General features: G+C 38.6%; 1 protein-coding gene across 1 annotated transcript in view; it reads left to right on the top strand.

Annotated features, from left to right (window-relative positions):
• Positions 1-2,501: 2,501 nt before the first annotated feature.
• LOC124717295 (1,5-anhydro-D-fructose reductase-like) overlaps positions 2,502-13,346 on the top strand; it is a 76,621-nt gene continuing 65,776 nt past the window's right edge. The window contains exon 1 of the mRNA XM_047244110.1: positions 2,502-2,638. Within this exon, the coding sequence (XP_047100066.1) occupies positions 2,564-2,638 (75 nt within the window). The 5' untranslated portion in view covers positions 2,502-2,563. The remainder of the gene's footprint in view (positions 2,639-13,346) is intronic.

Raw genomic sequence — 13,346 nt, 5'->3', positions numbered from 1 at the left:
ATTATGTAATGTGTCTGAAAATTAGAGTGCTTGTATTAATAAAACTAACAAATGAAATCACTGTATGGCATTATTGGCTGGGAGACCACATCTGGGGTTTTTTGGCTGGCTAGTGCAAGTCTTTCTATTTGATGCCACCTTTTTTTAATGAATATAAACTTTTTATTTACAAGTTTGAAAAATAGAGGTTTTAAAAAAAAATTATTAGGTTTCATAAAACTTTGTAATAAAGTATTTGGTGAGTAACTGTTATTTTATGTTTTAACTTTATATAACTCTGCTTTATAAATTGTATTAAGTTACTTCTCTACATTGTAAATCACTATTATTGCAGAATTGGTGGGCAGTTAGAAAATCTTACTACCAACAGAAATATGAAAGTGTGTGTTTAGTATGTGATATTTTAGTACCAAACTTTAATTTATTCTAAATACTTACATTTGCCTGTGATTAGTAATTAAAAATAAGATATTTTATTTTTATTTAAAAAGTTGTAATTCAATATTTATTAATTTTATATCCGTTGATAATAAATACAGAAATTATAAATAATAAATATGTTACTAGTGAGAACATGACTGAGCACCTCGTGACTACATGATACAGTCAGCTGTGAGTGATTCTTCTAATGTGTTGCAAATGTATTGTATTTAATAGCAGTCAGAAGAACTGCACTGCACTGTTTTAAGAAACTGATGCCTGGGCATTGCTCTCCAACTCATCTAACTATGAGTACAAAGAAAACTGAAAAGAATGGCACACTGTGAGGTCCCAAACATACAGAGGAGAGGTTGGAGCAAACCACCAGAGTCCACAGCTTCCCCTGGGAATTCTTTGCAATTTGAAAGTCTGTTTATATATTTGTGCTTTATCATTATGTAATGCATCTGAAAATTAGTGTTTGTATTAATAAAACTAACAAATGAAATCACTGTATGGCATTATTGGCTGGGAGACCACATCTGGGGTTTTTTGGCTGGCTAGTGCAAGTCTTTCTATTTGATGCCACTTTTTTTTAATGAATATAAACTTTTTATTTACAAGTTTGAAAAATTACAGAACATTAAAATGTAGAGCATTAATGAACATGAGATGAAATGATTGGGATGACAAAAATGCGCAGCCCCCAAGTGAAGAAAATCTCCAACCCTGCCACGAATGGAATCTGTGACCCCACAATCTAGAGGCACTGATGCTAACCACTCAGTGAGGAACTGTGGATGAGAATACTAGTGAAAATGACTCACCACCTCATATGACATGAGCATCATGTTCAAGAACTTTAAGCAAAGATAAAATACTTGAGAATATACTTAATCTCTTGAATATTCCACATACAAGTAAAGAAGATAGACATATCAAATAGTAGGAGGAACTGTTTCTGTGTAGAAAGTAAAACAGTTGTTCTTACTATTAGGAAAAGCAAGAAAAGTAATGCTTAATATTACACCTATGTCATGATCATTAAAGACAGAGCACAAGCCAGATTTGGGGAGGTAAAATGAAAGTGTCATTCTTAAAGGAACAGTTCTGATTCTACTGTCAGTTGAGCACATTTCTTTCTTTTTAGGACTTCTGTGTGAATTAATAATGCCTCCCACTCCCCCCCCCCCCTCTGCCCCCTCTCCCTGATTCTATAAGTAACTGAATCACCCAGTTTTTTTTTTTTTTTTTTTTTTTTTTAAGCTAGTTTTTAACTCATGTCAATATTTATGACATCATCTCTCTCAAAATATGTGTCGTACAATGGTATAATTTGGTAGGTACATTCAGTGGCACATAGAGATGCTGTCCGCAATATATGTTGCAAATATAGTTAACAGTAAAGGACTAAGAGATTAAAACATCATACCTGATGCAGCAATTTTAGTGCATGGACAGTGAAAATGTATGAAGTGATAATCTTTCATTGTTTCATAATTTTGTGTGGGATGTGGGAGAAAATTTTTTTCTGTAAAGGTTTGAAATTATGTGCAAAGTTTGTTGTGAGTAAGTACACTCATTCTGAAATACTGGATGAATACAGTCTGGGTAATATGCATCCTGTGAGTTACACTGTTTCTTACTTTCACGCTTGACTTATTGTGTTAAACTTTCAATGTGAGATTGTAGCTCTTAATGAGTAGATTACGACAGTATTTTAAAGTTAAACATTCACTCAATAAATATACTGAAAATCAACCTCTTGTTACCCCTGACAACCTGAAACTGTGACCATTTTATCTAATTAGTAGTATAGACTATGCTCGCTAGTTTTTCACATGGGCACATCTACCACTGTTAGGTAAGAGACTATGACTGTTACTTAAGTAGCAGAGTTGTGATAAGTTATCAACCTATAGTACCATTCTGTAAAGATATGGGTGAATGGCCACTTCATTTTAATAGCAGATGCTCTCTGATAGCAGTTATCTCACTGTTTATGTAGTGTCATAAAGGACGAGCAACAGATAAGGTAATTATACAGATAACTGCTGTAATTACTGAAGAACTGAGTCCCACAGCACAGTCTGCAGACAGTACACAACTATTACTCACTACTTGCTAAACCTGGAACAGCAAGATGACTGGCAAGATGGAATACTTAACTTTCTTCAATGGACACAAAATGCCCATTCTAGGGCTTGGAACAGCACAGGTATGTCAGATTTTGTTACATGTCTGCATCAGTATCTCCATATTCTCACATTCTCTTCATATCCTCTTCATTATTTACTGAAAAGTCAGAAATCTCTCAATCTGTGATTTGTGGGAATACAGACAAGATTTGTATTCATTTATTTACCAGTCATATGGTGTATTACAATTGAGGTATATTGTATCACTGATAACTTATTGCTGATTTCATAATGCCTTGTTGTTATGATTGTACAGATCCATTTACTGTTATCTGTTTCCAGTACTGTCTGGCGTAACTCTCCTTTTCTTTTTTTTTCCTAAAACTGAATAATACTTTCCAAACAACAGAAAATTCGGCTTGGAATAACAACAATATGAAAATGATAGACTGCTACCCACCACATAAATGAGATGTTGGGTGGTGGATAGGCACATTTAAAAAGACTGGTAAATATCATTAGCCTGTCTCTGATGAAACATTTAGTCTGATAGCAGTCCAGCATTTTTTTTTTTCAGTGTGTCTGTCTGCCTCTCAGCATCTCCTCTATATGGTGTGTTGCAGGCTATCCTTTTCATATTCAGAAATTCTTTTCCTAGTTTGATTATCTGAATTTTGGTCTGCAACCTGTTCAGTGTTTCTCACTGACTATTGTACAGTTACCACTTTTCTATATAACCAGTATTTTCTTCTTCATATTTACTGAACTTCCTTATAGTTCTGTTTTGAACCACATCCTGGAGAGGAAATGTGCAGGGTAAAATGTTTTGAGGACACTGTTTTGGCTGACATGCAGAATGAATTTAATTTACGACTTACACTACATTATGGTGTGCCCTTTATGTGTTAATGTATCGTCTGCATGGAGAATGGAAAATTTTATGTGCCCAACTTGCTCATGTTTGTTGTTGTTGTTAACGTATACTGTTTACTTCTGTTGTTCTTTAAGTTCATGAGTATACACTTTTTGGTTAGTATTACTATCAAAAAAATTATCTACAGGGTGTTACAAAAAGGTACGGCCAAACTTTCAGGAAACATTCCTCACACACAAATAAAGAAAATATGTTATGCGGACATGTGTCCGGAAATGCTTAATTTCCATGTTAGAGCTCATTTTAGTTTCGTCAGTATGTACTGTACTTCCTCGATTCACCGCCATGATTTCATACGGGACACTCTACCTGTGCTGCTAGAACATGTGCCTTTACAAGTATGACACAACATGTGGTTCATGCACGATGGAGCTCCTGCACATTTCAGTCGAAGTGTTCGTACGCTTCTCAACAACAGATTCGGTGACCGATGGATTGGTAGTGGTGGACCAATTCCATGGCCTCCATGCTCTCCTGACCTCAACCCTCTTGACTTTCATTTACGGGGGCATTTGAAAGCTCTTGTCAATGCAACCCCGGTACCAAATGTAGAGACTCTTCATGCTCGTATTGTGGACGGCTGTGATACAATACGCCATTCTCCAGGGCTGCATCAGCGCATCAGGGATTCAATGCGATGGAGGGTGGATGCATGTATCCTCGCTAAAGGAGGACATTTTGAACATTTCCTGTAACAAAGTGTTTGAAGTCACGCTGGTACGTTCTGTTGCTGTGTGTTTCTATTCCATGATTAATGTGATTTGAAGAGAAGTAATAAAATGAGCTCTAACATGGAAAGTAAGTGTTTCCGGACACATGTCCACATAACATATTTTCTTTCTTTGTGTGTGAGGAATGTTTCCTGAAAGTTTGGCCGTACCTTTTTGTAACACCCTGTATATTAAGTAATATCATTTCAGATGCTAGAACAACTTCTTCCAGACTTGGGTTGGGTTGTTTTGGGGGAGGAGACCAGACACCGAGGTCATCGGTCTCATCAGATTAGGGAAGTCAGCCAAGCCCTTTCGAAGGAACCATCACCGCATTTGCCTGGAGCCATTTAGGGAAATCACAGAAAACCTAAATCAAGATGGCCGGACGTGGGATTGAACTGTTGTCCTCCTGAATGCGAGTCCAGTGTGCCAATCACTGCGCCACCTCACTCGGTTTCCAGACTTGTTTCTTTAATTAAAATATTGGTGCCATCAGCAGATAGGATGGCTTTCTTCTGGATGTTATTAGGATGGTAGACTGAGTAAAACAATGTTCCTAGCACACTTTCCTGTGGCATGCTATGTATGATCTTCCCCATGGACATTTGTTGCTACTCTCATCTATCATTTCTACTTTCTGATGCCCGTCTCTTTCATATCTTTGTAAGTTTAGTAAAAAGAAGGGGACAATGCTGCATAGTATCAGCATTGCATATTATATGGACCATTTTTATTTTTAAAATGTTACTGATATGAGAGGAATGTCCCCATAAACTACATTTCTCAATTTTCACAGAGGTGAGAGCTTTTTGCAAACTCGGGTAATATGTTCTTCCCAGCTGAGCTTGGCACCAATGTATGTTCCTAAAAGTTTTACACATTTATTTATTGTATTCTATTGTGTGTGTGTGCATAACAAGTTCAGCAGATTACAGATTGTGATATACAATGGGGCAGTTCATTGATAGCGATAATAAAAAACAGGGACCAAGGACAGAGCACTTTGGAACACCAATTTTTACTAAAAAATGTTTATTTCTGAGACAGAATGTTTTCCGTTGTTGAAGTAATAAGAAATTACTGCTAATGTCAATTTGTGTACACCATAATACTCCAGTTTTAGTAATACGATAAATGGAATGCAGTGCAATGGTTTTACTTAGATCACATAATGCAAGTGACATGATCATCTTATTTTTGAAAGCTGTTTATATCTGATGAAGAATTTCCATAACAGCAGCAGTGATATGTCTACCTGGCTGAAATCCATATTGACTGTTGTGAAAGAGGACATGCTTTTTTCAGAATAGTTAATAATGTTTTGGAGAGTATTGGCACAGCAGAGACTGTTTGGCAGCCCTGAGGGAATTATCATCCTTTTGGAATATGGGAACAAATTTTGAGAGCACAGGTAGTCCCAGTCTTCAAGAAGGGTCGTCGAGCAGATGCGCAAAACTATAGATCTATATCTCTGACGTCGATCTGTTGTAGAATTTTAGAACATGTTTTTTGCTCGAGTATCATGTCGTTTTTGGAAACCCAGAATCTACTATGTAGGAATCAACATGGATTCCGGAAACAGCGATCGTGTGAGACCCAACTCGCTTTATTTGTTCATGAGACCCAGAAAATATTAGATGCAGGCTCCCACGTAGATGCTATTTTTCTTGACTTCCGGAAGGCGTTCGATACAGTTCCACACTGTCGCCTGATAAACAAAGAGCCTACGGAATATCAGACCAGCTGTGTGGCTGGTTGAAGAGTTTTTAGCAAACAGAACACAGCATATTGTTATCAATGGAGAGACGTCTACAGACGTTAAAGTAACCTCTGGCGTGCCACAGGGGAGTGTTATGGGACCATTGCTTTTCACAATATACATAAATGACCTAGTAGATAGTGTCGGAAGTTCCATGCAGCTTTTCGCGGATGATGCTGTAGTATACAGAGAAGTTGCAGCATTAGAAAATTGTAGCGAAATTCAGGAATATCTGCAGCGGATAGGCACTTGGTGCAGGGAGCGGCAACTGGCCCTTAACATAGACAAATGTAATGTATTGCTAATACATAGAAAGAAGGATCCTTTATTGTATGATTATATGATAGCGGAACAAACACTGGAAGCAGTTACTTCTGTAAAATATCTGGGAGTATGCCTGCGGAACGATTTGAAGTGGAATGATCATATAAAATTAATTGTTGGTAAGGTGGGTACCAGGTTGAGATTCATTGGGAGAGCCCTTAGAAAATGTAGTCCATCAACAAAGGAAGTGGCTTACAAAACACTCGTTCGACCTATACTTGAGTATTGCTCATCAGTGTGGGATCCATACCAGATCGGTCTGACGGAGGAGATAGAGAAGATCCAAAGAAGAGCGGCGCGTTTCGTCACAGGGTTATTTGGTAACCGTGATAGCATTACGGAGATGTTTAACAAACTCAAGTGGCAGACTCTGCAAGAGAGGCGCTCTGCATCGCGGTGTAGCTTGCTGTCCAGGTTTCGAGAGGGCGCGTTTCTGGATGAGGTATCGAATATATTGCTTCCCCTTCACGAATGTAAAATTAGAGAGATTAGAGCGCGCACAGAGGCTTTCAGACAGTCGTTCTTCCCGCGAACCATACGCGACTGGAACAGGAAAGGGAGGTAATGACAATGGCACGTAAAGTGCCCTCCGCCACACACCGTTGGGTGGCTTGCAGAGTATAAATGTAGATGTAGATGCAGATGTAGAGATTTTCAGTGAATCTGGGTAAACTCTATACTCTCAACATTTATTAAAAATAAAACTGAGTGGCCTACTAATGGAAGTGAAAAATCGTTTTAATAATATAATGAGACTACCAGTGGCAGTCCATAGATGTGGAAGTGGAAAATTTGGAAACTATTTTGCAATCCTCATTGGGCATGATCATCACCCAATGAAAGATAGTCCTTCAGACAGCTGGAGATTAAGCACATTCCTTGCACATGTGTCTGTAGCCTTCATTCTGTCTGCAAGTTCTCTGACTGATGTGACAAAACAGTTGTTCAATTCTCCTGGATTAAGCAGATTTGTCCTATCTTACTGATCCTGCATAATAATATCCTGCGCTGACATACACTTATTTGGATCTCCTTCTATGTACCTTTTTACATACTGCTCATAAAAGCTGTAAGATCTTAGCCTCATAACAATTTTTACTTCTTATCATCACGTTTATACATTCGGTACAGTATGAGTTTATCTAATGTGTGCCACTTTTTTTCTACACCAGTTAAGTTTTTTGTGTTTACCTCAGGAGTTAACATTTATTAATGGGGAAGAACAGTGGCATAAATCTGTGTCGGAGTATTAGAATTGGGGGCTGTCCACGAGCTGGTCATTTATCAGCCACAACTCGTGTTCTGTGACACACTGGATTGAGACGTAGAGACTCTGGGGTCCGATAATTCAGCAGAACAGTTGAGGGAGACGAAGAGCTTGTGTCATTTTTATTAATAACTGTCGAGTTATTGTAAATACACCTCAAATTTTATAGATGTGAAGAAAATTTGTGTCCTTTTGGATACAAAAATGAAATAGTGGTGCTCCCTTTTGAAGGGCCCAAGGCTAGTGATATTTATTCATCTATAGAGGAAATGCTAAAGAAAGAAACGTGAGAAACAACTATCCCCGACACTTCCCCTTCCATCTCTAACAATTTTTATGTACGTGTAGAGGGAATGGTAAATAAGGAAATGTGAGAAATGAACTCTTCCTGACGCCTCCCAATCCATCTTTGACTACCCCTGCCCTCAGTACAGGTAGCTCCTTCTCATCCTGGGGCGTGGCTGTCCTTCCTGTTTGACGTTCCCCAACCAGTCTCTCTTTCCTCCCTTCTGAAGGTATTATTAATTCTGAAAGCTGGGTAATGTCTTACTTTTAGTTTTACGTGAGTCTATTGCAGGGTGGCCACCAAACCTTGAAAATCGGGGAAAAGCCTTGAATTTCCGCGAGGAGCCTGGATTTTGTAATAATATTCGTCACTTCACTTTTGTATACAAAAATATTTTTAAAATCAATTTATGGTCGTTTTAAGAAGCATACGCATTTCGACATTATGTGCGTAGTTCCGTGTTTACCTCAATGTCTTGCAGTGTGCTGACCACCTTCTCCTCCATACCCGCACCCACTCAGGATGACACGGCGGCCGTCGCCACAGTTGGGCCTCCATGGTTTGCTCAGGGGGAATTTAGTTTAGTTTTCTTTTATCTCAGAGTCTTCATGCAAACGACTCGACGTAATTTCTTTCCCGGCGTGGACCTCTGTTCAAGAGACACGATGTTAACGGAGCGTCCGTTTGTGCGAAGTCGCAGCTTGAATGAAAGGCTTTATTTGTCCCTGCGGCGAGCGCGTGGGGGCATACAGTGCCGCCAATTTTGTTTTCTTTCAGTCATTATACCCACCATAACAGCTGTGACTCACCTGTGAAGTGGACGACTGCACCGAGACGGCACTGCGTACCGCACGCGCCCGGTAATGTAAGTACATGTAGCCGTACCACTGTCGAATGTTTTGATGATTAGAAGCTTTGTTTTACAACTCTGTGGATGAATGATGATTTAGTTAAAACATTGCTTTGGTATTTGAATTATTTTATTGTCTCCCAGGTCCGCACAAAGGAAACGACTAACACCAAAAGAAATTGAGCGTCTTCTTCTGCAATCATCTGACGAAGAAGATTACGCAGATATCTCTGGCAGCGATGAGGAAGCAGAAATAATTGAAACTGCAGATCATTCCAGCGAATCTGAGCAGTCTTGACGGGAATGAAGTGAAAGGAATGCCACATGATGACTGCCATTTTTATTTTGGTAAGGACCAAGAAACTTTGTGGATAAATAATCCGTTAGCACTACCAGGGAAACCAAAACGTAAGAATCTAATCAAAGTCCTATCTGGCCCGAAACGCAATGGTAGACAAGCTAAAATTGAAATTGAAAGTTTTCTCAAATTATTTTATCCTGAGACAATTGCTTATGTCATTGCAAACACAAACAACTACATAAATAACAAGAGATCAACTGTGAATTACTCAAGGGCTAGAGATTGCAAAACTGCTTCTGATTCTGAAATAACGGCTCTTTTAGAAGCCTATTTCTCATTGCTGTACAAAAATAAGGACGCAAAAATGTATTAGAAGTGTGGGCATCAAATGGAACAGGAATGATTATTCTAATGGCAGCAATTGGTTACAAGCGCTTTCTGTTCTTGCTCCGGTCACTCAGGTTTGACGATACTTCTACAAGAAAAAAACGACTAGCAACTGATAAACTTGCTACCATCAGCAATCTTCACTCAGCATTTCTGAACAAGTGCAGAAATAACTACAGGCAGGGGAGTTCACAACCATAGACGAAATGCCTGTCCCATTACGCGGACGTTGTGGTTTTGTTCAGTACATGCCCAATAAGCCCGCTAAGTATGGATTTAAGTTGTATGCGTTGTGCGATTGCAAGACTTTTGTACTTTTAATTTTGAAGTATACTGCAGCAGACAGAATCCTTTGACCATATGTTGCATCTAACCAGCCAATGGATATTGTGAAGAGATTGGTTGAGCCAATCAAGGGAACTCACAGGAATGTAACTACGGAGAACTACTACAGTGGTTACCCCGTATCCCAGCATCTTTTAGAAAATGGGCTAACGTTCATTGGAACATTGAAAAAGAACAAGAAGGAAATTCCTCCGGAATTTTTGCCCATTAGATAGCGAGAAATTGGAAATTGTCTTTTCGGATTTCAAGATGACTTCTGTCTTGTTTTGTGCCAAACAAAAAGGAAGAAGGCTGTGCTTTCCCTGTCGTCAATGCATGAAACTGCTGAAATCGACACCGCTACAGGCAAGTCTGTTGTAAATTTGGACTACGAAATGCAACGAAAGGTGGAGTCGATAATGTGGATGATATGTGTACATCCTACTCTACACAAAAGACCACAAGAACATGGCCCTTAGCATTGTTTTGTCGTTATCTGGATATTGCTGGGATAAATTCCCAGGTCTTGTTTTTTGCAAACAAACCAGAGAAAAGATTCAGAAGAAGAACCTACCTAACAACCCTGGCCTTGGCTCTGATGGATTGCCATTTGAAAGAAAGGCCTCAGCTCTCTACTCTACCACGAGATATTCAAGGATTTCTGTCGCCTCATCAATCAATTCCCTCCAATCACGATGAGACTGTAAGAAGGTGTGGGAGGTGCCAGATTTGTGGTGGTAAAAAAAAAAAAATTACTGTCACTTGCAATAGCTGCAAAAGATTCGTTTGCAAGCACATTGCCACAATGTTGTCGCATGTAATGATTGTAGAGCTTCTCTGGAGGAAGAAAGTGTGTGATTCTTGATATGTATTTACTGACTGCCTTATTCTTTATTATTACTACAAAATTTGTATACATATTACACGTTTTTGTAAAACTTGCTTTAACAATGGTAAACAATCGAATCATATCTGTGGTTATAATTTATTCAGAATTTGTTATTAAAGTAGCGCTTAGGAAAAACCCTGAAACGTATATCAGATATTCTGCAACAATTTTAATTTTCCCATGCACCTTGGATATATGTATACAGATCATATTAAAAGTTGGTTAAGAGTGATGTTATAAACAATAAATAATTAATTCCACCTTTGTACTGATTATTTACTGACACACTCTGTACCCTTGTCAGTTTATCACAGTTGGATCGATGGAGTAAGAAATAAATAAAATAAAACTACCCAGAAAAATTTTTCTTGCGCTACCAGATTCGCGCAGGCGCTTAGCTACGTGAGTTACAGTGGAGTAGCACTTCACGTTACTCGTGCTTTGTTTGTGGCGCGTTTTTCAATCGTTTCGAAGCTATCACAGTTCCCACATTCGGCTTTTTCACGTTTACACGTCTTTTTTAATAATAAGGTAAGCATATCAGATGTGTATCCACCACTATGTGCGGGAACCTAACCAGAGATTGGACGGGAGACGTTCAAGCAGAGCAAAGCCAAAACACGGATTTCTGCATCATCGTAGTTGCGCAGTTTTTTTTTTTTTTTTTTTTTTTTTGCTTGAAAGTAGCTGTTTGGCAGCTACTTAAACGAACCGAATGTTACAACTCGACCGCGCCCAGTGTCATTTACATGGTTCTGACATGCAAGGACACAACGGAAACCGTCAATATGGGAGACATATTGTGTGAATCGCCCGCGCAATTGAACAAGTTTATAACATTTTCAGCGTGCAGTGTTTTTTAGTCGTGCCTAAACAAACTTGATACGAGAGTACATACCAGTCAGTTTATCCATAGGTTATGCGTGAAACCAAATTACTAACGAATACATTATGCTCTTGCTGCAACGCAACGATAAATATTTCGACAATGGGGAAAAGTGCTTTGGACAGGCACGCAAATAACCAAAAACATAAACTTTCCGCAAATAAATGGGAGTATTTACCGATGAATGTATTTATGCAACACCAAGAACCTGACGCAGTGACAGTTCAATCCCAAGTCAATGAACAAGGTCAGATTATTTTTTGTAAGACGTGGACGTTGCCACGATGTCATTGTCTTAGATATACTATGGAAATGTAGGTGACTTTGTTTAACTGCATTCCTTGAGACTCTGGGTCAATGTGGGGGAGGAAGACGTTGATTACAATTACCTTAATTATCTTTGCTTTAAAAAAGGTACACTCTGACTTTTATGCCCGAGTGCGTCAACCTCCTTAAATATCAGCCGTCACGAAACACTAAATGTTCCTTAAGAGTGCAGTGATCTATTTCGATCGTCACTTTTTGCAGCCATGCAAATTGTATCTGGAGTCCTTTTTTTTTAAATTAAATGAATCTGTTCTTTGTTTTTATCTGTGAGTTATTTGTGTTGATTTTGGAAATCATTGCGTTCAGTCCACCATGACAATTTATGTTGTATTTTACAGTTTTTAGAGAATGTAAGTGGCAGGAATGTATATCAGATAGCCTCGGCATATGACATTATGATGGGCAGTTAAGATTTTTGGAATAACATATTTAATGGAAGAATTCTTAGCCGGCTGCTGTGACCGAGCGGTCCTACGCGCTTCAGTCCGGAACCGTGCGACTGCTAAGGTCACAGGTTCGAATCCTGCCTCGGGCATGGATGTGTGTGATGTCCTTACGTTAGTTGGGTTTAAGTAGTTCTAAGTTCTAGGGGACTGATGACCTCAGATGTTAAGTCCCATACTGCTCAGAGTCATTTGAACCATTTTGAAGAATTGTTTTCGAGATTTTTCCTCCCTATATCGACTCACAGCGATCCAAAGAACATAAGTTAACAAAGAATTAAACATTAGATTATTACTAGATGAGGATGTTGTGACAACAATCCAGGAGTTTCATAATAATTGGCAAAAAATTTAATTGTAATTGTACATTCTTGCATGTATTTGGTCTTATGGAACAGTATAATTTAAACACTACATAAAGTTTATGGGAATTTCAGTGTCTAACAAGGCAACCGGTAGGTACTATAGAGGCAGGTGTGACACCTTCAACTTCAAAAAAACTGTCAATCTAAGGAGACTTCAGTGCAGAAAGTGGCACAAAATCTGAAAGCTTGTGGTGCTGACGCACAATTTATAATCATTTGCCAAGCTGGAATTCTGCTGATCGCATATAATCATTACCGGAAATGTTACCAGATAGTCAAATTGCAGCAAAAATGCAATTGCAAAGAACAAAAATTGCATTCAGTATTGGTTATGGTATTGCTATGTACGTTCATGGCAAATTTATTGGCATGTTTAAAAAAATGTGACAATGTTGTTCTTGGATTTGACGATAGTTTAAACACTGTTTCTCGAAAAGCACAAAGGACATTGAAGTTATATCTGTAAAGCAGTCTCAGTCGGTTGCCATCCTACCACATTGTTGATACCTAGGTGTTTCTCCTCCATACACTACAGAGCCGCAACACGATCTTCTTGACATGTTTAAAAAATGTGACAATGCTGTTCTTGGATTTGACGATATTTTAAACACTGTTTCTCGAAAAACACAAAGAACATTGAAGTTAGATTTTGGGATGGAAATAAGTCCCAGGTTTGAACCTGATATTTACTCTGTCTTTATTCAACGCACAAGGGCCAGTGACTTACTACATG

Source organism: Schistocerca piceifrons, chromosome 9, assembly GCF_021461385.2.
Source record: "Schistocerca piceifrons isolate TAMUIC-IGC-003096 chromosome 9, iqSchPice1.1, whole genome shotgun sequence".
Classification (NCBI taxonomy): Eukaryota; Metazoa; Arthropoda; class Insecta; order Orthoptera; family Acrididae; genus Schistocerca; species Schistocerca piceifrons.
The sequence above is the reverse complement of the archived record's forward strand: the minus strand, read 5'-3'. Positions and strand labels throughout refer to the sequence as shown.